Genomic DNA, 25,979 nt, shown 5'->3' with positions numbered 1-25,979 from the left:
AACATTTCATAGGAAACAACATCAAACAGCAAAAACAAGGCGTGGGAATGTTCACTCCATTCAAAAACAGTTATTCGTGTCAGTGCTGGAAAAAAGTAGCGTGTCCTCAGTGGATATTTTGTGATGTGAAAGCTGAATCCCAGGACCTACCCAACCATTTCACAAGCCTACTTACTAAATAAACAGTAGGCCCCTTCAGAAATGTGTCCAAAGCTCCCAAGGCCATTTATATCTAAGTATACCGTAGATATTCATCGGAAACTTTGGGATTACAGTGGAATATAGTAAAATAGATCAGTGGTACAATTAAAAAGGCCAAATAATCCAGTATGTTACTTTACCATAGCCCCCAGTATTCCAGTGGTTTTCATAATGATAACAACTTCAGTTATAATGTTTATATTAACAAGAAAAACTGTTTTTAGGTGGTGGAGCCTACAGAATCAGAGTGAAAGGTGATGTATCCCGAGGACGATGCTGAGGGTGTGCTTACAAAACTGTTTGTGCTTCCTTTACTCTCGGCCTTGCTCAGGTGCTTCTGGTGGCCCCAGTCAGCTGCGGCCCCGGCCCCGGCCCCGGCCCCGACCCCGGCCCCGGCCCCGGCTCCGTGGCCTGTCCTGGGCCTGCGAGTCGACTGCCCTACAGTCTGCTGGCTGTGGCCGGGGGAGGCCGGCTGTTTGCCCTCTCGCTGGTGCTCCCGGCAGCCTTTCCCAGAGCCGCAAGCCCCGGGGCTTTCCTTGCCGGCAGGTCTGTCGGGTTTGGGCGTGCCGTCGGGCGAGCCGCCCCGACTCCCGCTCCTTTTGTGTTCCGAGAGCCGCCTCAGCGCTTGCGGCTCACGCTCGAAGTCTGTGAGCGGGAAGTGCGGAAAGAGGACAGCGTGCTGTTCGTACACGTTGGGGATGAGTGAGATGGCGGATGCGCGCCGCGGGCTCTTCCTGGGGCTCGGCAGCGGCGTCTCGTCTATAAAGTTGATCACCTCGTCGCGGCTGAAACACCGCAGGTCGTCCTCGTAGCGCTCCCCGCCGCAGACCACGCGCGGCAGGTGCTTGAGGGAGTGCATGCTATCCTCGGAGCGCCGCCGCTTGCGGTGCGGGTGGTGATGGTGGTGGCTCTCCTCGTGGTAGGAGACCAGGCTGCTCCTGCGCCTCTCGTGGCGCGGCAAGCTGGAGCTGTAGTGGGCCGTCGCCATCATGTCCTCGGTGGAGCCCCAGCGGTGAAGGTAGGAGGGGATCTGGTCGCTGGTCCACATGTCGGTTTCGTCGTGGGAGTATCTTCTTGTAGGGGGCACCTGGACGCAAGACACAGAGCCAGCAGCCTTTACATGACATGCACTCATCTACAGCAACACAAAATCAATCAACATTGTGGCAATGCATGTTACGTATCATTACACTGCATGTTAAATAATATAACAATGTAACACAACTACATAATCAATCTTAAGGATATTACATGTAGGATCTCTTCATAGTTAAGTGGCTGCTCAATCTACTGTGGTACACTGGAATTTTAGTAATAAGAATGATTTGCAGTAGCCCCATTGAGCTGCTTTGAGTATTTTTTTGGGTTGATGCTGTATATTGAGTATAGTGGACTAGTAAAAAGCACTTCCAGACAAGCAGAGAGGAGAAACACCCTGCTCCCAATGCCAAACAGGTCACATGGGGCTGCACGATCAGGAATGATTGCATTTTTAGGATCCTAATTGAATTGTAATGCGTTACTGGAACATCCTACATGTAACACATTTAAGTCTTTTGTACAAGGTGTTGAGTGCTACTTTCTAATCGACATACATTTTTTTCTTTTTTTTCTACTTAGTCCTTCAGACTTCTATGAACTAAAAGCATTTTCACATTGTAACATATATCTACAGGGGTATAACTGAACTTATATTCAACTCCATCGTTTGGAGTTGAATACTGATTGCATAGGTTGAGAGTTCCCTAAATGTTATACTCACATTCCAGTTTGTTCTGACAACTATACGAGAGAGATAGGGTTTGTCAAGGTGGTGTCAAGAGGCACAAGACTGATATCAGACTGCCGCCCTGTGGTGGCTTTTTGTAAATGCAGAGAAATGAGACAGCAGACTATACAGTAGCGTTAAGTGTTGAGGGGGTTGGACAGCAGAGGGCAGCACAAGCATTAGAATGAATTAGGATGCGGGACAAACTGGGCAGGATGGGAGAGAGACAATCAGACAACAGGCCAATTGGTAAGAGGCTTTATTCTGCAATCAAGCCACTTGAGAAGTGCCACAGCAATTCTTAAATGGAGGTGCTAGTTAATAATGATTTGAAGGGTTTTGTTGATTCAGAGTCTAATTTGAGCTTTAACCCTTCCAGCAGCTGCAAAAGTTAAGATTGCATGATTGTATCATGGTTCAGACACTCATCCTTTAACCGAGAGCAAAAATGCACCTTGTTTGTTTCACTATTACATGTATGCAACAAGGAATAACACAGACAAATATTACTTTACAATAACATGAAACCACTGTCATGTGAAGAGGTGCATGGGAGACAACCACGGTGAATGGAGTAATGGTTTGGTATGATGAAGTGATAGCTACTGTATACATCTCTGTTTCAAGGCTTGTTAAAAAGTCAGATGGAATAGAGATCCATTCCAATGGGAGGATTCTTCTTTCTATGAAATGTCCACTGTACAAATTTTAGACAATTTGAGTCTGAATTGAGGTGTTATATCTAATCGCTCATTTTTTTTTTTTTTTCTAATATTCTGTAAGCGAATCATTCTTTTAACTGTCAACTGTTTGGGCTGCAGGCTGTACTGAGAAGCTGAAGCCCTTGTTGAGTTGTTGTTTATGACAAAGATGACACAGTGTTAAGATGTTTTGCAGGGGGTGAGTGTAAGTTAAGGCTATGTGGGTTGTGACAAAGTTGATTCTTAAGTTACATCCCCACATCCAGTCTTCCAGGCCAAGTTCAACAGGTGATTTTCTTTAATATTGGCCAGATGTTCCATTCATATTTTTGAATAGAATTTGTAGTAAGTTTTTTAACCCCTGAGTGGAAAGGGGTTTAAAACAAGCTGTTTGCGGATTCTGAGCCAGAATTTGTAGTTTATTGAGTTTATTGAGTGTTTTGGTGTAAAAACAGGGAATAGGCTTTTGTTGAATTGCCCTAGAAGGCTGAATGTTGGAAACAAACTTTGGGGTTAATGCAGGCTGAAGAGGAGCATTTCACAGCTCTGCAACTGACTGGCTTGGATGTTGGATCCAATGGACACAATGCTTTTGGATAGAGAATGAGCAGATGTTTATATTGCTTTCCTGAAAGGTTGAAGGTTTCCTGAAATGTAGAAGGTAAGTCAGTTACTTATTTCTTACCCTCTTTCAAAATAAAAATGTAATCGATAGTTTGTAGGTCGGTGGCAAGTAAGTACTGGTTGATAAATAAAGGACATCTAATATGTTGGTGGAACTGCTGATGGTCATATTTGCCAAACATTAGTCAGCCAGAGTATATTTTTGACTCGCGTAAAAAAAGAAAAAAATCTGTGTCATATCTGGGAAATATAACATCACAAAATGTCAGATGATTCCAGAAAGATCAAGCAAGACCAGATACTGTACAGGCCCACAAGGCCATTTCACCATGCACATTAGCAAGTGTCACTGAAAAATAGTTCAATTGATAAAGTAATAGAAATGAAGAAAATCAATAGAAATATACCTGCAAATACTGCATTTTATCTTCCTGTAGTTCCCTCAATGGATACCCTTGCGGGACCCCCCTTTCTAAGGTTGAGAACTCATACTTGGCAATACGGTCTACCGTCACGATTTCAGGCGCCGAGCTATAGTCATATGGTCTGTCATATATTAAGTCGGCATGAATTCCTCCATCGTGGCTGTTTTCTGCAAAGTGCAGAAAAGCACGAGCGTCAGGATTAGAGAGCAACGGACTCAGATACACAAGACAGACAGACAGACAGACGAATAGATAAGAGAGACAAGTTCAATTGTTCTCTGGTTTGTTGTCTTTTCCTACGGGTCCGCTCAGAAATTTGGGAGGTTTAGGGATCAAAATAGGATTGTTACAAAAATGATCAAGAATTTAAACATTTAGTAAGGGGATGAAAAAAGCCCCGAATTGGTACTAAATTCAGAGACCCTGCCAAAGAGTTACATTAAGAATCTTTGAAAGCACAGGGCTTAACGGGGAATCCTATACAGCAAAATCGTACCAACAACTTCCAGTGTAATTATTGTACAAATAACTCAAATTTATCTTACAAATTACTGCATTCCTGTTCATTAGAGGTCAATTGGAGATGGGTGTAAAATGCTGATCTTGAGGCAAATGTTAGCCAAAAGGATGAAGGATGACAGTAGCTATTTGCACAGGCAGCTTGGCATGCAAGTCAGTAGCTTTGGAAAAACAGGAAACAATCCTTATACATACAACTGTGCTGAGTTATACATGGCAAGCCCTCTGGAAAGAAGCAGAGAACTGGCAGTGTTAATTATCACACAGAATGCGGGCTGCCCTATGTTGTTTTATGCCTCCTGCTAGACAATGAGCGGTTAGCAGGGAGGGTGTCAAGAGGGAGGGGATCAGAAGGTTTGGAGGGTTAGAAACAGGAGAGATGGGGTTGAGATCGGGTTGAGTTTAAACAGTGGCATTAGAAAAAGAAGGCAGTTGCATCAAAAGGTTATCAATTTGCATGAAATGTTGAGATTTGGTTACTGATTCAAATGCTTTTCATACCATATGCCAATCATCGTCTGGTCCAAATGAACCCAATCCATGAACCTTTATATGATTATCATGTGACCTAATTTTGGGACCAAAATTTGAGGAAGTGTCTGTGATTCCTTGGTGAAATGTTTCATTTTGGATCCCTATGGAATACATTTTGATTTCTGTGATGAAAGACTTCCATATTGGACTTTTATCTTAGTCAAATATTCACTCAATGCAATTTAATGGGTGTGAATTCTGCCCTAAAAGATATTTTGTTCTTTGTTAAATTGCTATCATCTGACCATAAGGTAGGCGCGCATGACACACAGGTTAGAAAAAATCAGTGCTTTGATATCTATTTACGTCGTGCACCCTGAAAAACTTTGGTTATATGCCTTTGTGACTAGAGGGAAATATGACCATCATAATGACATGAAAGTGCTTTTCAGCTTTAGTGCAATTGTTCCAGTTTCACCCTGGGTCCTAACAAGTCTTCCCCATTTATTTTATCATCCTCTCATGCCAGGGCATTCTAGAGGAAGATTGCCCAGTTTGAACGCATTGAAGTGAAAAAAGTAAAAAAGGCTTCAGGGAAAGTATGTCCTTTTCCAGTGATATCCTCCAAAGTTGTTTCTCTTTTTTGTCATGGCATCAGTCTGATAGCATGGTAAAGCAAAGCATTTTGCAAAGTGCACACCACTAACAAAAACACGGCAAAATATAGTCTGATATAGAAAGTAATGATCGACAGACACTTGTCACTTCAGTTTCATCTGCTGACGAAAAAGGTCACATGATAGGTCACATGATAACATTTGACCACTAATCTAAGACCTCAAACTGCAGCAAAATGTAATACAAGTTACATGAAAATTCAAAAGAAGCTAAATTGTCTAATCGTTTTTTTTTTTTTTAACAAGAAACGTGTAAAGCTCAATTGCTCTCCTAATAAGTTCTCACCAACTCTGTGCCTGGAGAATCTTTAGGAGTTTTGTAACAACTGGTAATGTAGTAACTGCCAATTAATGTAATAACTTGAAATGTAATAAAAATGTCCCTCTAAATGGGCTGAAAATGTAATTAAAGCTGGTAATGTAATTGTATCCTCGCTGGATAATGTAATAATAAAAAAATAAAAAAAATCATTATCCAGCAGTTATTACATTATCAGTTGCTACAAGCTGTTTTAGCTTTTACTTTCCACTACAGGGCAAAACCGGGGCCAGTCAGGGCTTACTCATAGTTCAAGTCACTCAATCTGCCACAATTCAAACAAACTCCATTTTCAGTCCTGTTATTTTTTAAGCCCTGGCCTGGAGAAAGCCCATTTTGCCTTGCTGTTAAAAAGCGTCCACATTCCACAATAAAGGGACAAATAAACTCAATTACTGCCTTCAAAAAAATACATAGTAATTTGCAATATATGGGCTGTTCTTTTGTAATATGCTTTTCTAAGTAGACATCAACCTATTGGTTGATCTATATTATATGATAGAGAGGTATAACTAAATTCTATGTAGTTGGGGCTGGTTACTGTCAGAGCTGTTATCATGAGTATTGACTTCTCAGTTATATAACAATGAAGTTGGTACGATGAATTGTATCTGATGCACAAAGTGGATATAAGCTGATTCACTTCTGAGAAATCTGAATCTCCAGGACCAGAGTTGGAGACTTCTATCAAACCATCGTTACAAACCAGAGCCTGGACTTCTTTCTGAAGTACCTGACATTTTCTAGCCTGACACTCACCTCTGACACCCGCCTGCATTACTGTTACCTTCAACTTCCCTATAATCAACTACTCCCTGGGTCGTCAGGTTCAAAGACAATACTATTCAATTTGATAAGTCACATGTGTGATTCCCATGGCCTAAGACAGTCCATTCAAAACTTCTGAAAATTAACAATTCTCTCTCCCTCCAAAAAGCTGGAATCCAGAGAGCTGAGTCTGTAATGTCACTGGGATGCACAGGAGCTGCTCCATTGACAATTAATGGCAGGCTGATTTTGTGAACGCAAATAATTATCTGAGCTTTTACACCAAAGTGGCTATTATAATGTAGCTCTATGAATTTGGAACGCTCCAAAAATATATCAAATCATCTACTGTTGCAGTCACTAATCCCACCTTTTCCAGTTCATTCTCAATGGAGCTGCACATCCGCATGTCCTCACAGACAGGAGAAACTCTTCTCTCTTGCTTCTGTCATTGAGAGACAGCTGCACTACGATAATCCAAACTGAACTGTCTTAGGGAATAGGAATCATCAGCCATATTCACACATTGGGGTGGAGAGGAGGGAGAAGGGGGCAGGAAGGGAGGGAGGTGCCTGGCAGTGGCCTACCTTCATCCACGTCGTCGTTGGACATGATGGCCACGCACTTCTCCCACACCATGCGGATGTCCGCCCGATAGCGGTCGCACGCCCACAGGAACATGGGCAGCAGGATGGACTGGGCGATGGAGCACCACAGCACACACAACACCATCCAGTTGTAGGAGCGGTCGTACTTCAGGCTGGCAAAGCTCACCACCTGGACAGGATAAAGGAGGGGTTAGAAAAAAATACAATGTGGAGCTCGTCACAACAAATTTTGTGCTGTAAAATAAAAGAAACACAACAAACATATCAGCAATCAGCTATTATAAGGGGAGTTGTTTCAGTGATGATTAATTAAGTCCCATAGCCTCATTAAAACCTATTCGGCAAAATTCAGAACATTGAACCAGATAACAAATTTTAACTAGAATAAGATTGAAAAGTGCTATAGAAATAAAGTTTATTACATTATTATGACGGCAAAGGCCAGGAAACAAAAAGAGAATAGCATGACAAAGCTATTTCTGTTTTAATCTGAAACACAGATGATAAATTGACTAAAAGCTCAGGAATGAGTTGCTAACTATGTCTTTGTTTTCCGAGCCATTCTGTTTGAAAGTTGGCTATAATCAATCTTAGCAACAATGGCGTGACACTAAATTTAAATGGATCCTATTATTTTAGTAATGACTCCAATAATGAGTGTGCAAAAACACCAGCTGCATGGATAGTACTGAAGTACAGACAAATGACAGTGGAGAGAACGGGAGAGAGGTTTAGTGGGCTTAGGTGTGAAATTATGCAAATAAAGCAAAGGAGCCACACTCAATTTATAGAGGAGCAAACTAATGGCTTATGTTCTGCTCACCTTCTATGCTCGAGTCCCCAGTTCACTAAATGCTGCCAGCAGCGACTTCTAACTTGTTTCATTAGTACTTAAAGCAGAGCCTTAATGTAGGCTGAAGTGTCCTGTTGTATGGTCTCCCTTAACTTTGCAAAATTTTGCTCACTTGGACTCATAACCCAATATATATGAGCAGTCTGACAGTCTGGCAGTCTGACAATCAAGAGCAAGCATCCATACAGAAGACCAATTCAGATGTCGAAAGAATGATGTAATAACCTAGGAACGTACAGGACATCAGCCTAAACTGTCAAATTTACAGGACCATCAGACAGGCAGCACCATTCACGAAATGTTACAGCACTGAGTGTGTGAGTGCAGATATGTCACTGAGGTTATTAAGTGGGTACTTCTTATCACCGATGCTTCATTAAATTAGGCCCATGACTCCTCCAGAACACTGTATTAGTCACCTACACCACCCTGTAGCCTGTATGCCTGGGCTGATCCCCAGTTCCCAACATTACCCAGTAATTTGCAAACTTGCTATGGGTTTCACCATCAAAAGGCTAATGGGACGGCTGACCTCCTGGCTTGGAACAGCCCGCTTAGCAGTTCAGAAATTGTACGTTTAATTATGTACGATAATTATACCAAAGGCTGTGAACGGTGTGACGAGCCAGTCCTGCTACCATAGTTATATTATATAACTCGTCTTAGTCGCTCTGCAAACTTTCCATGGACAAAAAACAATTAAAAATGATTTTATTCAACCAACCTGTTGAAGCTGTTTAGATCCAGCTCTTTTGGAAACATATCAGGTTGGTGCACACATATGCTGACTCTTTAAACGATGGCACAGTATGTAACAGAAATTTATAGCTAGTTTCCCCTGCGGAGTAAGTTGTGGGCCTAAATTCAACGAAAGATGCGTCATGGGAAGCGTCCCTTTGATAACCTCAAGGCCATACCCGCTCTGACCCCACACCCGCCTCCCTCTAACATCCGAAGCAGTATCCTCAATAGGCTCTCAGCCTAAAAAGCACAAAGGATAGTTACATCAGATCCTGTGTGCTAGTATAAGTGATGATGCATGGGCAAGAGCTGTGGCTTCAATCAAATCCACAGGTATATACTGTAGGGAAATGAACACAGAAAAGCACAAAGGCCCTTTTTTTTCTACCGCCATCACTGGAGCTGCCATTCAAAGCAAACTCAATTCAAAGCAGGATCCACAGTGAAGAGAATATTCACAAAAACCCAGGCTACACCTACGTAATGGCTACCTACAATGAAACCTATGAGGCACAAAGACCTCCACTTTGAACATTTGAGCCAAATATGATGATTTCCATATTACCTGTTGTGGAGCAATAAGCAAAGATCCATGACCTCTCCATGCTGTTTAGGGAACAGTGAGTATCGTGATGGGATACAATAAAACCTCTCAAGACTTGATAGAAAACAACATCCAGCAGCAAATTCTGACTTGTTTCCCTGGTACTCAGAGAAGATACCAAGATAACCAATATTTTCACTTTGATACTAATATCAGCCAACGCATTTCGATTCCAGAACAACAAAAGAATCCAAACTGTAAAATTAAAATTAAGCTGTTTAAAATGCAATAATTAGCCAGAACCGTCTAATCAAATTGTGAGGCACTGAAGCAACAGGTTTTGGTAGAGGCGGTATGAGAAATAATAAATAATAAAAAGGGTTATTTTACAACTGGTTCAGATTTATTTCCTGCACTGCTGTACGTCTTGTCCGCCACACGCTGGATTTAGAGTGGAAATGGTTGCACCTACATTTTAAGGTCAGACTGGAGAGGGTCAATCAAGGGATTTACGACATGTTGTGAAGAAATGACAAAGGGAAATCTTTGGATTAGCGAAAGACTAATTTCTCTACTCTAAATAAGGACTCATCTTATCCATTCATCCCATTCCTGCATCCACTGCATTAATTCAACTACTGAATTCCCCCCGCTGCAGGGAAATGTAACATGTACTTGGACACAACCCATTTTACAACAACCATCAGAGCTATTATGAGTTATCAACCTCAGGAAAGCAATAGAGTGCATTATCTGGTCATTAACGTGGGCAGGTTCAGTGCTTCACCTTAATCCCTGATGCTGCAGAGTATCCTACATCAGTGATTCTCAACCTTTTTCATATCAAGGACCCTAATTTAGTCCACATAGGGCCACAGACTCCCATTTGATGAGATTTTGTTTCTCGCACCCAAATCTGAGAATATTTTTTATTGTTAGATATGATTTTGTCCAGAATTCCATGACTATCTGTATCGTAGGTAGAGAGATAATGAAACTATGATCAAAACAGTCATTCTTCTACATTCTCTAATTGTGTTAACTTCTTGTAAATGAAATAATGGTGAAGTTTCACAATTCATTAATTTGCTGGGGACCCCCTGGAACCCCCTCAAGGACCCCTAGTGGTCCCCGGACCCCAGGTTGAGAACCACTGTCCTACATGACGTGTGCGAGGGCTCATTCACATTAAACCATGACGCTGATCAGATTGATTATTCCAACCCATTATCTTGGACGTCACCTCCCCCCTTGAACTCTAGCGACATTTAAGAGTCACTAAGCGGCTTGATGAAGTTGTCAAGCCTCTACCAGATGCAGACGGAGCGATTAGGTGAGTCAATACATCGGCGGTCTCCAACTACGTGCCACCATGACCCAAAAGTACGTAGGTTTTCATTCCAACCAACCACTTCACCAGCTGCTTTCACTGATTAGCACGCCTTCGACCACAGAAAAGGAATAATTCAGTGAAATCAGCTGGTGGAGTGTCTGGTTGGAATGAAAACCTGCATACACATGGTTCTTTATGGCACATAGGCTAGTCCATGGAGACCTATCTTTACATGAATACAGTTAGAGCTGCAACGATTTATCGATTAATCGATTAGTTGTCAACTATTAAATTAATCGCCAACTATTTTGATAATTGATTAATCGGTTTGTGTAATTTTTTAAGAAAAATAAGTCAAAATTCTCTGATTCCAGCTTCTTAAATGTGAATATTTTCTGGTTTCTTTACTCCTCTATGACAGTAAACTGAATATCTTTGGGTTGTGGACAAAACAAGACATTTGAGGACGTCATCTTGGGCTTTGGGAAACACTGATCGACATTTTTCACCATTTTCTGACATTTTATAGACCAAACAACTAATCGATTAATCGAGAAAATAATCTACAGATTTACTGACAATGAAAATAATCGTTAGTTGCAGCCCTAGTTCAGATCCCAATTGACATGATTTTCAAGACCTGCTGTTTATGCTGCGTTCTGAATGCTGATGGAGCTGGTAGGGAGTTCAGTGTCTTGCTCAAGGACACTTCAGCAGGGCGGATGCTTGCCCATGAGGGAGCTTGAACCCAGGATATTCCAAATGTCACCGCAGACAACAAGCTCGCTTTTGGTCACGAAGTCACCCTAGCGACAGCAATGCACTTAGATCAGTGGTTTCAATCATGTGGCATCGTGACGCAGAAACACGCAGGTTTTCATTCCAACCAAAGTGATTTCACTCCAACCAGCTGATTTCCCTGATTAGCACACCTTCAATCAGAGAGGGGGGGGGGGGAACTAATCAGTGAGTTCAGCTGGTGTAGTGTTGGTTGGGATAAAAACCTGCAGACTCTTGGGTTACAATGGCAGATGATTGAAAACAACTGACCTAGATTAGAGAGGCCATCCTTACATGACATCCTTACAATACATTACAATGCTTTATGAATATAGTATAACCAGTTTATGAGGCTGCTTTAAGTAATGTATTTACCGTTGAAACCTATTATTTCTTTTGTTCATAAGAAATTGAATGTCTTATGAGCTGCGAAGTGCTTATTAGTGTGCCACAATGTCTTATACTGTAAGTCTATTGTTTTGTTAGTATGACACACTAATTCTCTCTTCATAAACTCATCATATTGCCTCATATAAAGTGAGATCAACTACATCTTTATAAGTAAGGCATGGTACATTGCGATATGTATCTAATTTTAATAGGAGATGTAAAATAACTGTTGCATAATATATTTGAAGAGACAAGATTTTGGTTTCAAGAGCTTCATTATTTCTGTGTTCATCTGAGGAATTATATAAGATGACTATTCTAAAAAATAAATAAATAATTGTGAGCGCAGTTCTTAAAGATGACTTCCCATAATGGGCTTTACTTTCATGTAAGCAATCATTTTGTGGGGATAGACGTCATTATTTTCAAATGGTGGATGCAGCATCTCACTAGTTGTTTCATTCTGAAATGAGACTTCATATATAAATTGTTACAACATGTTATATTTTCTATGCATGTGTATAAGCTCCTATAAATAATTCTAAAGGGCATATTTTTAGTACATAGTGCTATGTCCAACAGCAGTGCGAACCCATTTCATGTCGATTGTAGATGCAATCTACAGAGTAATTGTATTTCTCAATATTTCTCTGTGCAACCCCATTCAAATGAAAAAGGTTGCCCACGCGCATTTGTATGTGTGTTACAGCTTCCCATGCATTTAAATAACTCATTACATCGGGTCATAAAGACGGGTAGTGTTGTGCTTCAGTCACTGCACTGGAAATATGATCTTTCATCTGCACACACACACTTACAGACACAATGGGACGGTGGGTTTAAAAGTAACACACCGACTTCTTTTCAAATAAGCTCTTTGATCAACTTACTGTTCATCTGGCAAGAAGATCGGTAGCAGTTTCACCTCTGATCCTATCTAGTCTGTATACACTGTTGGATGTAATGTTGTTCTAACAACTAATGAGTAATACAGTATGTTATTTATTTTTGAGTGATGAGCCCAACACTGACTGTAGGGAACTAAATGATAAATACAAAACACACCGAGGTGAAACTGCTGCCAATCTTCTCAGGCAACAGTTGATCATCATACTTACTTAAAAAAACTGCTGTATTTGTTTAAAGTAAATGATATGAAAGCAAGGTATTACTGTAAGTGAAGCATTGGCACAAGGAAATGTATCGAGTAAATACATAAATCACATTTCATGCCTACTTTAAAGGTGTTCATTCTGTCGATGTTGTGCATACACCCCAGACTGTGTGTGTGTGTGTGTGTGTGTGTGTGTGTGTGTGTGTGTCTTATCAAATGGATCCACTATGAGATAAGGCATGATGCTAGTGGGGTTGCGTTCAAGAAGGGGAAAAAAAAATCAGGGGTTTTAACAAATTGTTCATGAAACCGTACGTAGCCGGCAAAATTGATCAATAGGTCATCTTATTGATTCAGCAGAACTGGACAGAGACAACCGCTTCACTCACATCAACACATGACATTCTCGGTCTATATAGCCTGGACTCCCACTTTCTTTCTTTCTTTCTGTCTTTCACTACCTCTATCTTCCTGTCAGTGAGTCGATGAGTAAATTTACAGGAAAGTAAAACGGTGCCCATTCAAACTTCTATCTAAAAAGGCAGAAACACAAATTCCTCAATATAAACGGTTGATTTTGATAAACCTTGCAAGTTACATTCAGCAGAAACACCAAGTCTCATATAAGAAGGCAGAAGCACTATCCTAAGAAAGTAATGGCATTTCTCTCATTCATGTTACACCGGATTTCTCAGTGTTTTAATTCATATTTAGCAACCGGCTTATATATGGCCATTGACTTTGACTCTCACTGAACTGACCCACCTACAGCAGCTGTGGTGCCTAAAGACTTATGAGCTCATCACTGCTGAGTCATTGCCCTTATATCCACACAGAATTACTAATGAATTTTATTGAATCTCTACACGTACACTTACCAGTAAAAAGCTTGGATACACACATTTTTCCTCATTTTTGCTGTTTTTCACGTTTTAGAATAATAGTAAAGACATCAAAACTGTGAAATAACACAAATGGAATTATGCAGTGACCAAAACGTCTTAAACAAATCAAATCATAATCTTATATTTTAGATTCTTTAAAATAGCTGCCCTTTGCCTTGATGGAAAGGCAAAGGCTTTGGAAAGAAATTCATACATAGGCATCAACTTCACTATTTATATTTGTCTAAGAAAAAAAATTCTAGCATTTAAGCATAAGCCTTTAGATCAAAATGGCTTTAAGATCATGAAAAACATAGTTCATTCAATCAGGTGGGTCCAAACTTTTGACTGGTAGTGTATAATTAGATTAGACATTATAGATATGATGTGATATGATGTGCTGCCATCTCCCCAAAATCTCAGTCGGGACCCTGCCTGTCCCTTGTGTTCAGGCATAGCTAATTTTAGGCATATTTTGCCGGGATGTAAAAGGAGTCTTTCCCAAGGACGATAAACTTGGCGACATAACAAAGCACTGAAGTGTCTGGCAGCAGCTAATGAGTGCAAACTGTTACAGATGAATTTGTCAGGAAGGAAGGAAGGAAGGAAGGAAGATATTAAAATTAGTTTTGTTCGTGAGGGAGGAAAGACGAGGAGTGAAACATTTTTTGGAAGGCCTGTTGTAGGTCAGCTGAGGGTGGGCAAACTGGCAAAAGGCAGTAGATTTGGGAATAATCCCACAAGAAATAGCGAGCACTACCTCAAGGCCAGACTTGAGCTGATTATTAAAGCCAAGACTTCCAAGTTGATACTCGCGACCTCATGGAAAATGTTCTTTCCAAGTTTTGTTGCAGAGAATGAATGTTTCTAGACCACAAGAAAGAAGACGGCAGCTCGGGGCTTTCGAGGGAGAATGTTATGGATTATTGCGATACCAAACAGGATGAGAGCTGGATGATGTTGCTTGCGAAATGGATATTGTTAATGGCTTTGGAGGACAGGTAAGAGGCTTGTCAGAATCTGCTGCACAGCTGCTCTCATCCTCATAATGCAACAGTAACATGTAAGGTTTTCCTCCCCCTAAAAAACAACTATGCAGTATTAGTCCTTTATTTACATTGTTGAGCATGCAATTTCACATTCATCTTTGTGTGTGTTTTGTAGTATCTTCGCTCTTAAAATCTTTGTACTTTCTTATGTTTCTGAGTGTATTGGCATTCAGGACATACTGGAACTTAGGCTGGTCAGGTTAAAATCTGTACTGAATGGACATGCTGGGATACAGGCTGCTGCGGTTTGGATTGCTAACTGAATGGCGATCAAGCTCAAATTGCAGCTGGTTAACTTGCTGTGTGCATTAAGTGGTTAGCTGATGCTATCAAGCTGCCTAGGTCAATTGTTTCCACACACTAAAAAGAGGTGGTGCTGAATTGTTTAGAAAAGTACCGTAGTCAGTACAACTTCCATCAAGTTTTATTATGTTTCAATCAATTTTGCCACTTGAAATGTGGGTGAATGTGTTGTGGAGAGCATTCATTTTGCAACCAGTAATTATCGATCTCGCTGAGCAGAAGGAGTTTATCCACCATGTTTTCAAAAAACGTGTTTGCATGAGTTTTGGAGATGGATGTGCCATTCTTGCAGTGAATCTTTAGTTTTCCTATTCATTCTCATGAAGCGAGTCGCCATCCAAGGCATCTTCAATATTGAGCCGTTGGCAAGTAAACTAACAGCATTAATATCCGTCCTTGGCATTCTGTTGCTTTAGAATTGTACTTCAACTGTAAAATATTACATCAAATGCATCACGTCATGCAGGACACAAGAATAGACAAGAGCACGCGGAGAAAGGCCTTTGGTGTCGTGGTCAGAGACGCAGATGACTGTGTGTGTTTGGTGGAGCTCACGGTGTCATGGGAAGACGCAGGAGATGAGGCATGCGAAAGGAAAATGCTTAGGCAGAGAAAGTGGAGCAGCAGGGTTGGAAAGCTAGAGCGCGCCCCGTGGAGTCTGGATGCCAAGGGTTTGAAGCAAAGCCAACTTTAAGACTACCAGGTGGATTTGGCATTCAAGGGCAGACTGAAGGAAAATTCCACCCCCGGATCCTCTTACACCGTTCCTTATCATCAACCTGTGATGTTTAATTAATGCATTCCAGGTTATTTTGTGATGAAGTGTTGAAATTTACTTTTTTGGGGTACCCAGTTAGTGATTGCACACATTTCCCAGAATGCCTTTCGACATCCCCCAGTGAAGCTGTTGGTTTTACATATAGGTGGAGAGAGCAGTAAGGATAGCAATAGTGACAGCACGAGAGTGAGTTTTTATTTTAACCTTTATTCTTAGTCCTCACCTTTTTGATAGTATTTGCTTTTACATTGGTTTGGTGGCATAATTGAATTCCTAACCCTCCTCTATCTGTTACTTGTATGTTGCTATGTTGCTTTTGTTAGTATGTAGCCTATATTAGCTTGGCAGCACAACTGTACAACTGTGCAACCTTGTACTCTAACCACTCCCACAGAAAGGAAGGATACCAGTTGGGCTCTAAATATGGTAATTTAAATATTTAATCTCAGACAGGAGTAACAGCAGGAGTAGCAGGAGTGTGATTCTCAGCATATATAACTATGCTTATTATTAGCTGATACAATTCAGTTGTGAGCTGCTGAGTGGGCCGTTTCAAGCCAGATATGATTGGGTTGTGAACTGAGTATAATCCTATGTATAGGGCGAGGGCAGTAAAGGAGACTACAGTTCTGTTTAGTGTTCAAAATGCATTTGGAGCAGGACGGTTCTGGGGCCGCAGAACTTAAGGTGCCCACTTGATAACCCTAATAAAATATCTGCAATCAGATCTATGTCATCATAGCCTGATGTCCTCTACAGTAACCATTTGTGGGTCAATATATCATTCTTTTGACATCTGAATTAGGTTTCTTACAGGTACATAAAATAAACTAATTAAGGATTTGGCATGCAAACTATTTCACACTATTAAGGCATAACACTGTCATGTGAGCAGTAAGAAATGCTTTGGAAAAGTATACACAGAAAAGTTCTGGTCCCTCAGTGGCTCTTTGAAGTGTATAGTGGTGCTACAGAGTACCACCATTACACAAAGAACCATTAATGTCCCTATAAGGTTCTTCAGAGGTCTGTGACTGGTTCTTCAGTTCTTCCTGCAAAAATAGTTGGTGAGATGGGGTTTGCTGCTGAGTCACTGGTGCAATTGCGGTAAACAATGCCAATAAGAATCCTTAATTATGGGTGCCATATTGCACCAAAACGTTTCCCCTATGATTACGAGTCAAAGAACCAGTTTTGGCTACTGATTAGAACCTTTTGTTGTTAGTGTGTAGGCTGCTGCTTTCAGCATTAGAGGCTTGTGCTGATAGCGCTTTCTGTGTGGATTTCTGTTTAGCTTGCCTCAGGTGTACAACACTTAATTAAAAAGCTTTGTTTAATGTAAAACCAACTGTTAACAGATGTTTGCATCTACAGTATAAATGATAAAAGAACTGAGGCATTGTAATACATATAAACTGATCCTGAGGCACTGTGATACGCAAAGTTTGCCCACTGGGAGGTAAGAGAGAGATTTCAAATACAATCAAACTGCAAACTGGACCGTAAACCACATGGCTCAAACCTGAGCAGTGGGGACTAGTTTTAACAGCCATAAAAACTGACAACATTTAGGAAGTGTATTTTATCATGCTGAAAAAAACACAACCTTGTTGATCTCCACGACATGCTTTTAGGATGACAAGATAGCTGGTTTGGATACATCACACACAGCAAACTTTGAGCTTCCTGGCTCTCCAGTCTGCATAGTAAAACAAAGCACTGACTCGCTAAAAAATGGATGACGACCCGAGGGTGGAATTTGCAAACCAAATAGCACAGATAGAAACGGAGCTCACCCCAGAGCCCACTGATCACGCACTTAAAGGATCAGTTTCTCCAGGAAGCAGAGGAAACTCACACTAACCTCTGTTATTCAACGCCTGGTGTTCCCTGAAGGCAATGTAGCATCAAAACCAGTTTCACTGTAAGACAATGGAGTGAAGACGATCCAAGTGCTAATCTGCACTTGGGAAAGCCAGGCCAGGTCCGTGACCTACACATCAGTTCACAGACCATGCTAAAATTAGACTGTTGGTGGCTGTCGGGGATTTTTGTCGTTCTGTTGGGAAACAGCAAATAACATTCTCTGCTTCCATCAGCTCATGTGAAGAAGTTACAGTAAAGAACGGACAGGATTTGTAGAACATTATCTTTACCATCCCATGATGAAGTTTGATTGCACCCCGCTGCAGCTAATCGCATTATTCAACATTTGAAAATCAGCTTGCCATCAGCTGTGATCCGACTCAGGAGCTGCCAGGACTCTACCTGAGAGTTTCCAGTCGTTTTTCCATAACAACAGCCAAGAGAGACTGAGCAGAGAGCAACAGTGTCCAGAAACCCTGCTGACAAAGTTCAAGCAAAAGTGAAAGAAGAACCACATCAAGCAAATGATAGCACATTTCCCTGTGGCCATTTTGCATCCCTTTTCATAAGGATTCATTATGATACAGAAACGGCACAAGTGAAAGAAGCTAGTAGGAATGGCAGGAATGGCAAAAAACTCCCCAAACACCAGCACATCAGCAGAATTAGTTTTAATTCAATTAAATTCAATAGACTTTATTTACCCTCGTGGGGCAATTGGATTCTTGGCACTCATCAGATTAACACAAAATGCTGGCTACTCTTTTAGAGTGAGCTACTTTGTACTATGAACTACTTCTTCGGTTCAACATTCCTTACCATTTAACTCCTAGCAAATAGCCAACACAGACAGCTCTCTTCATATTGGAGCAATGGATGTATTAAAATCTACAGTTAAACTGCGCAAAGGTGAGAAGGAGCCAAAGCTCAGGTTTAAAAAAACAACCCTGAACCCTCCTTTTGAATACTTCTCAGTATAATGACTGATCATTAAGCATTCTGTGCTCTTTTGGGCAGAACAGAGCAAGGACAGAATCCGGTCATTCCCCCTCCTTCCCACACACACACACACACACACACACACACACCCACACACACACACACACACACACACACATCCACAAGCGCAGACACCCACACTCAGCCTGACCTACTTACAGCCCCAGATGAGCAGAAACATTAAAGTTCATGTAAATAATAAAGCAGCATTATATGATTATGGGAGCCTCTGTGGGTAAACGTTGCCCCTCCTCTTTGCTTTTCATTTTAATTCTACATTTTCACACGGGCCCACACTGTCCATACTCTGTCCAGTGCTGACTGAAGTGGCCCCTCCCCTTTCTGTCTCTAGAAACTACGAAAACAGGGTGAACAACAGACCTTACTGTGTGTTTGTGTGTATGTGTGTGTGCGCATGAGGATGATGTGCTATACATACACATGAACATGAAAATTTAATTTATGTTCTTACCAGCCCTTGGTAGGACTGCCAGTCCTAAGTGACTTATGCAAACAAAGGATATGTTCTTGTTGAATCCTACTATGTACTTGTTTTTAAGATTGGCAAATAAATTCAATCAATCAATCAACAAGGCCCAGTGAAGGAAACACACACAGGCTGGAAATTCAGGTTTATCACTACTGACTAAAATCATAATTATAAAACCAGCTGCATAAACCTTTCAAGCTGGAGTTGGCATACCGGGAAGGGTTTCAGTGGTACTTCTTTCTGAATGCTCCATGTCAACATACAGTGTGTGTGTATATGTGTGTGTGTGTGTGTGTGTGTGTGTGTGTACTCTGCATTCATTCTCTGTTTTCAAACCACCATGTTTAAAGCTGCATTGCTCAGTTTTCATGATATTCTTTGAAATGAAGCTCTAAGGCGATAATGAGAGAGTTATAATAAAACACTAATGAATGCCTGAAACTACACACTCGGCTACAACTTCTGAACTGTAAATACTAACATCTGCATCTAATGTTTGACCTCAGGCCTATACCCCTGATGTTTGACTAAGCAGCGGATTCTTTGACCACCTCCATCATCACTGCCAATTGCGTTTGACCTGTGAACTCACCAGGATGGGGAAGCCAGTCAGGAAGTCGTAGATGAAGACGATGCCGCTGATCAGGTAGGTGATCTGCAGCGACGTCTTGAGAGGCTCGGATCCGTCGATGGACGATCGGCGCTTCCCCTGGGCGTCCTCCACCACTATGGTGGGCACGTTGAACTTGTTCTTGTCGGCGTTGTGGCCCGCCTGAATGGAGAAGGTCTGGAAGAGGGCGATGCCGATGCAGATGACGCCCATGGCCACGCTGCCGCCGATCAGCAGCAGAAAGCACACGCCGAAGCCCAGGCCGATCTCCGTCACGATGAAGCGGCAGTCGGAGGTGTAGAAGCGGTCGATGGTGTCGTGCCAGCCCACGGCCGGCAGCGTGGACAGGATGAAGGAGACCATCCAGATGCCCATCACTGTGTGCACCGCCTGTTTCTTGGTGTTACTCAGCCTGGAAGCAGAAGCAGAGATGTTCAGCACAAGTGAAGCTGCTGTCAGACGTCCAGGTGAAATAGACCTTGGCCTTGTTTAATCCTGCTCCACTAGCAGAACCGTAGTGTAATCATATAGACCTTGATATGCTGTATCGTATTTTGGGACATTAAACAGTTCAAAATGAGACAGTTCCCAGCTAATAACAGAACCAATAATCACCAGAATATTTGACTTGTTCACTGACCCAAACACTTACGAAATAAATTCAAATGGGATACTATGATGAGAGCTTTTGTGTGAAGAAAATGTGCTGAACATCTGACAATATGGTTTTATATTGTATGGAGGAGGCTGATGGTGAAGAATAGGGGGCATGATCCTTATGAAACCACACCACACCTCAGCTGTGGGACATAACTGGAAATTAGTAAACTTAGTACTTTGCAATGCCAGAAAATGGCAGGGCCTTGCCTGGGAAATATAATCTGAAAAAAAGACAAAGACCATGATGAAATCAGCAAAAAAACATTTTTTTTAGTACCATCCCAGAGGGTCATCACTCAAATAAACTGGAGTTGAACGGAGGGAAATCAATGGTTTGCTGATGGCAAAAGATTGCTTTTCACGTCCCTCGGTCTATTTGTCATCTAGGTCTATTTCAGCGCAAAGGGATTTCTATTTCCTCTCACCTCCAAGTAATTGTTACAGCCGAGCAATTTGCTGAATGTGTTTGTGTCCTCTGGCGGTGTGGCACTTTCAAGGTTTGCAACAGCACATGTACATCTAAAAATATGGCAGGCAGTGACTGGTGTTCCAATTTTCTAAATGTTGACTAAAGACTGGGCTAGTTTACCAAAACATTTGCACCTAAAGTAGCGGTGAGTGAAAAAACACAAGGAGGGCCATCCGTCTTAGCTTGTAGAGTAGATGGAGTCTAATACATGGCCACAGAAAAGAGAACACCTCTGAATCTGATAGCCCCTTCAGTCCATTTGGCGTCTAAAATTTGGCCTACATCAAAAGTGGGTATGATATCAAGGGACATGTGGACAGAATGCTACGGTTCATTTAAATGGACCTCTCCTGCTTCATCTGTGTAGCGATGACATACTGTAAGTTCTCTGTTTAGTGTCAGTTGTCCGGGAGCAGTTTTGGCAGGAAACCCAAGCTGTCTCCCTCAAGAGAACCAGAGCACATGCTATCAGTCGCCTATCCTCTCCTGCCTCTCATTTACATACTCTGTGGAAGCGCCGGCTGCGTACAGAAGATCTCCGCCGCAGAAAATGAACCGAAGACATATTTAAAAAAATATTTGTAGTTAATAACGCGTGCCGGCACAATGGGAGTGAAACAGAGGCCTCCGTGTTTGCACTACGGCTCTGTGCAAAGTGAAGTAGGTCTTGTCGCTGTGAGTAATAACGCTAGCCTTTCCTGGATGTGCCTGAGGTTCATATGATGGAGAGTTTACGTCACCATGCTGCTTGAATCTATTACCAGAGAGAGAGCGTTGTGAGGGGAAAAGCTCCTCGGAGATAGTGAGCGCAGGCTGATGAGAACAGATGCTGAAGTACAAGGTTGGAATTCATAATTCAGGCCTTCAGTGTGCGTTAGTGTCAGAGACGAGGCAGCCATGCTAGCTCAGCAGGGCGAACGTGGAGCGATTCAAATGAAAGATGAATAGCAATTATATGGCGCATCACCTGAGCTATCACTCCACTATGATGTTGGTAAAGGCGACTTGAAAAGAAAAAGAGGAGCTGCAGAGAGAAGAGTCAACACTTCCAGACAAGAGATGAGAGGGAATATAGTCGGAGGGAGAGAACAGAGAACAGACAAGAGAGATAAAAGCATTTGTGTAAAACCTCATATCGCTGTTTGGGCATCAGCCAATAGTGACAGCTGCACAGGCAATATAGATAGCAAGATTGAGGATAGATGAACAAGAAAGTTTGCATATCTTATTTGAACGTCTGCTTATCTGAGTGGAGCTGGGAAATTGGCCTAGTTGACTGTAGGCTGAGCATCTGTGGGCCTGACGCTACAAGAAGTAAAATCACTCTGTTCTTCAGTGGGGGAGGAAGACAGAATACTGATCAGAGCAGCAACTTTGCTGTTTTCTATAATAAATCTTCCAGCTTTTTTGATGAAATGATGATTCAATTCCATTCCAATTCATCCGGTCTTTACCACGGAGCTGAAATGTACCACAAAACCATTCCTGTGCCATTTTGAACAACCGACAAACTTGCTTGTGTGGTTTCTGCAGAAATGAATAGCACTTTCATATGTGCTCCGGCTGCTATTTGCCATGGCATTTGCTCTAGAAATGCACTCATCTGCAAATGATTGTTCTGCGCTTGATGACCAGAAAATGGAGTGGAGATCTGCATCGCCATAAATAACAGTGACGAGTGCAACAATACCAAGACCTTGGAGGTTTGCTTTAAGGTGAGATGTCAAGTCCCTTGGTGGGTTTTATCTCACCTGCACAAATTAGTTACTTGTCTTGCATCTCTTCTTTCTGTTTTCTTTACCATTGTATTCTTTCTATCAGTTCTATGTTTCATTGCTGTGCAACTATCAATGTCATGTATCTAAAACTGACAAATACCAGGCTACAATCAAAGGTATCAGCATCTAAGAATTTTTGTAAAAAGTCAGAAATCAAAGTAATCCCACTTTTTTGCACAAAGGACGTTCATTTGCACCAGTAGAATTCACTATTAGCAAATGGTGGGTATCTCATTTTGAAATGAAACTGCATTTTTAAAGCAGTAGTTAAAGCATATAGTTTAAGTGTATATTGTTGAGTAAAAACAATGGATGATCAGTACTGAGTAATGATTGCTAAAAAAAGAGTAATACACTGTCAACGGTATTGGTAATGAAAAAGTGGCATTAGCTCATCCCTAAATACAGTCAGAAATAACAGCAAAATCTCATATAAAAGCATGCAGTAATGTTGCTCTAAATATCTGATTTTGTGTTAACAGCAGACTTGTGGCGGGGCTAACAAAACTGAAATGGTGTTGCCCTGGCAGGGTGCTGATCGTTAGTGAGAGGTGAAGTTGATCCTTAATTGACTGTTCTCATGTTATTCAGTGTTACTTTGTTAATTTCACTTGTTGTGAGGAGCCAAATGGAGCTGGATGCTGGAGTTGGCAGATGTTCGCAGTCTGGAGGATCGTACACGGTGTTACCCTGAATAACCGCTACCAGCAGATGTGTTGGCAAGAGAGAGAGACTTCACCTGATACACAGCATCCCTCTGTGAAACTGAAGGAAATAGGCTGACAAGTTACTCTGTTCTATATCCCATCAGAGAAATATGCTCAAAAATGTAGTGAGAGGCCAATATTTCTCAGCCTAAACGTTGTCTTTCCAAGTAGCTCTGGAAGATGCTGTATTATATCAAATGAAAAGCCTTGCAAGAGCTTAAAGATTTTCAACAGGGAAGTATCTTCCAACTTCCATTGCTAAAAATGTTAGACAAATGCTTGGTTGGCTGGAAAAAAAAGGCAAAGTACTGTAAAGTGATCAGCGTTACTTTTCAAAATATGTTAATAACAACACATATTGAAAAAACGTATGTCATTAGTATCACATGTTGTGTTGAAGAGTGTGCTGTCCAGACAGGTCTTAAAAATGAAACCTTCTTTAAGCGCATACGCTGAGCTGTTGTTTAAAAGATCATTTTTTTTTTTTACATTTTTGCCCTCATTGAATAGTTCAAAGTATAAAGAGACAGGAAAGATTGGGAGAGAGAGAAGGATGACATGCGACAAAGGTGCCAGGCCGGATTCGAACCCAGGATGTCGCGTTTACAGTTCATGGTACACGCCTTAGACCACTGAGGAGAGCCAAATGCATCATAAGTTGTAATAAGAAAACCTGACATCTTACCTGTAGTTTACGGGCCAGCGCACCATCCACATGCGGTGGTAGGAGAGCGAGGTGACGGAGAAGCAGGTGACCAGCGTGAGCGTGTAGAAGGTGGAGACGAACACCTTGCACAGGCCCTCGTTCCACTCGTAGTTGGAGTGCTGCCGGCGCAGCGTTATGACGCAGTACATGGTGATGGGGATGGCCATGTTGAGGATGTGCGTTCCCGCCAGCGTGCAGATGAGAAACTCCAGGGGCTTCCACTTCTTCTGCTTGGCGCTGACGCTGAGGATGCCCCAGGTGTTGGCCAGGATGGACACGCCCGAGCAGACCAGCCAAGCCAGCGTGTTGGCGTTGATGACGTCATCCTTCATGGTGGTTACCTCATCCACCATGTTGGAGCGGGGCAGGGCGGAGCCTGGGGGGCCGGACGGAGCTGTTGGCGAGAGCAGGTACACGCGAGGAGAAGGAGGAGGTGGTGGTGGTGGTGGTGGTGGTGGTGGTGGTGGTGGTGGGCAGGAGGGGATGCAGGGCGTCGGGCGAGGCAGGCATCCTATCTGGGTGGGCGCGCACTCTCCATGGGTTGGGCACAGCGGGCAAAGGGCATGGCAGTAGTGCAACGCAGGGGGACGACGGAGGGGGAGAACGGCAGACCGGGCCGCTTAACTTCCAATCCTGGAGCTGGAGAGAAGGAGAGAGAACAAGAAGGAACAGAGAGAGGAAAGAGAAGGAGGAGGCACAGAGATCAGAAAAGGAGGAGGGAGGGGGGTCAGAAAAGCAAGGATGGAACGAAAATTATATTAGTCAGTCCAATTCAGCATAATCCCTCATCATACATAATCCTTCATCCCAGTGAACTAATAGGGTTATGTTAATCACAACACATTTACTGTTACTGCTAATATTGAAAGCCATCTATCTCATGCAGCTAAGAGAGAACAGTAATCAGTCAGCAGGCCCCGACTTTCAGATTTCTGCTAATTCACTGACAAAACAAACAAAGACGCTACAGCAGTTCATAAGTGCTATTTTACGGCACCTCTTTAAAAAGTCTGACCCAATAGTTCACATTAGTGAATCCAAACTCATAGGCGTAATGGTGCTAGCTGTGCAGGCAGTGATAAATTATGAATGTGGAAATGATGGGAATGATGGGAATACTTTGCACATGATGCCAGTAAGACATCTATTTTAAGCAGGGGTGCAATAAAATCAAGTTATACCAAAGTGCTATTTCACAGCTGTGACTATTGACCACTTTAAACATGGGTCACAAAGCAACACTGAACCTCATGTAATCTTGTTACAGGCAGCGTTTGAAAGAAAACACACAAAAAAAGGAAAAAAACATCAGTACAATTCAGTTTTTCAGGGCCATTTCCTACATAACACAGCTCCAGCCAGAGAGCATTGTCACCAGAGAATGACTTTTGTTCCCCCACTGTAGAGTGAAAAATGCTTGGCACAGCTGGAGCGTGTTGTCACATCTATTTCCTGTCTTTTGGCTTGTCCAAACACTGATGCGCTGTGGGCAAGACCCCCGAGAAGGGACACTGGAAATGACAAGAGCCACGTCATCGTCATCCTTCTCTCACATCCACCGCTCTCATCCCCCTCTCTCACCCCTCCCTCCCATGGCACCCAGTAACATCTGTCAGCCAACCAGATTCTACTACAGGAGCGTCCTGCTAGTACAAGAGGTTATGGAGCAGCAGCTATGCTCCCGAGGATCCAAGTGACCCCGTCCACAGAGTCACACTGCTAACACACACAATATCGTACTGTATGCCAAACATACATGAGGAAATGTTCTACTGGTTCCTCATTGAAGAGCTGTAAAAATCAGTTTAATTTAATCAAACTCTGGAGTGTTTACTCCTTTA

At 42.1% G+C, this 25,979-nt stretch overlaps 1 protein-coding gene across 1 annotated transcript; it reads right to left on the bottom strand.

Moving 5' to 3' along the window:
• Positions 1 to 118: 118 nt before the first annotated feature.
• Positions 119 to 24,491, bottom strand: gpr153 (G protein-coupled receptor 153). Its single transcript, XM_071546207.1, has 5 exons — positions 24,118 to 24,491; positions 19,801 to 20,230; positions 7,064 to 7,253; positions 3,702 to 3,886; positions 119 to 1,288 (listed from the first exon to the last, which is right to left on the bottom strand). Exons 1-5 carry the CDS (start codon positions 24,489 to 24,491, stop codon positions 422 to 424), a joined length of 2,046 nt encoding a protein of 681 aa, XP_071402308.1. The 3' UTR covers positions 119 to 421.
• Positions 24,492 to 25,979: the final 1,488 nt, after the last annotated feature.

This window comes from Centroberyx affinis, unplaced genomic scaffold (assembly GCF_046629955.1).
Source record: "Centroberyx affinis isolate AG114_WGS23_722 - 3 ecotype Tasmania unplaced genomic scaffold, CSIRO-AGI_Caff_v1 ptg005173l_1, whole genome shotgun sequence".
Lineage (NCBI taxonomy): Eukaryota > Metazoa > Chordata > Actinopteri > Beryciformes > Berycidae > Centroberyx > Centroberyx affinis.
Note: the sequence above shows the minus strand (reverse complement) of the source record. Positions and strands in the feature narration are given on the sequence as shown.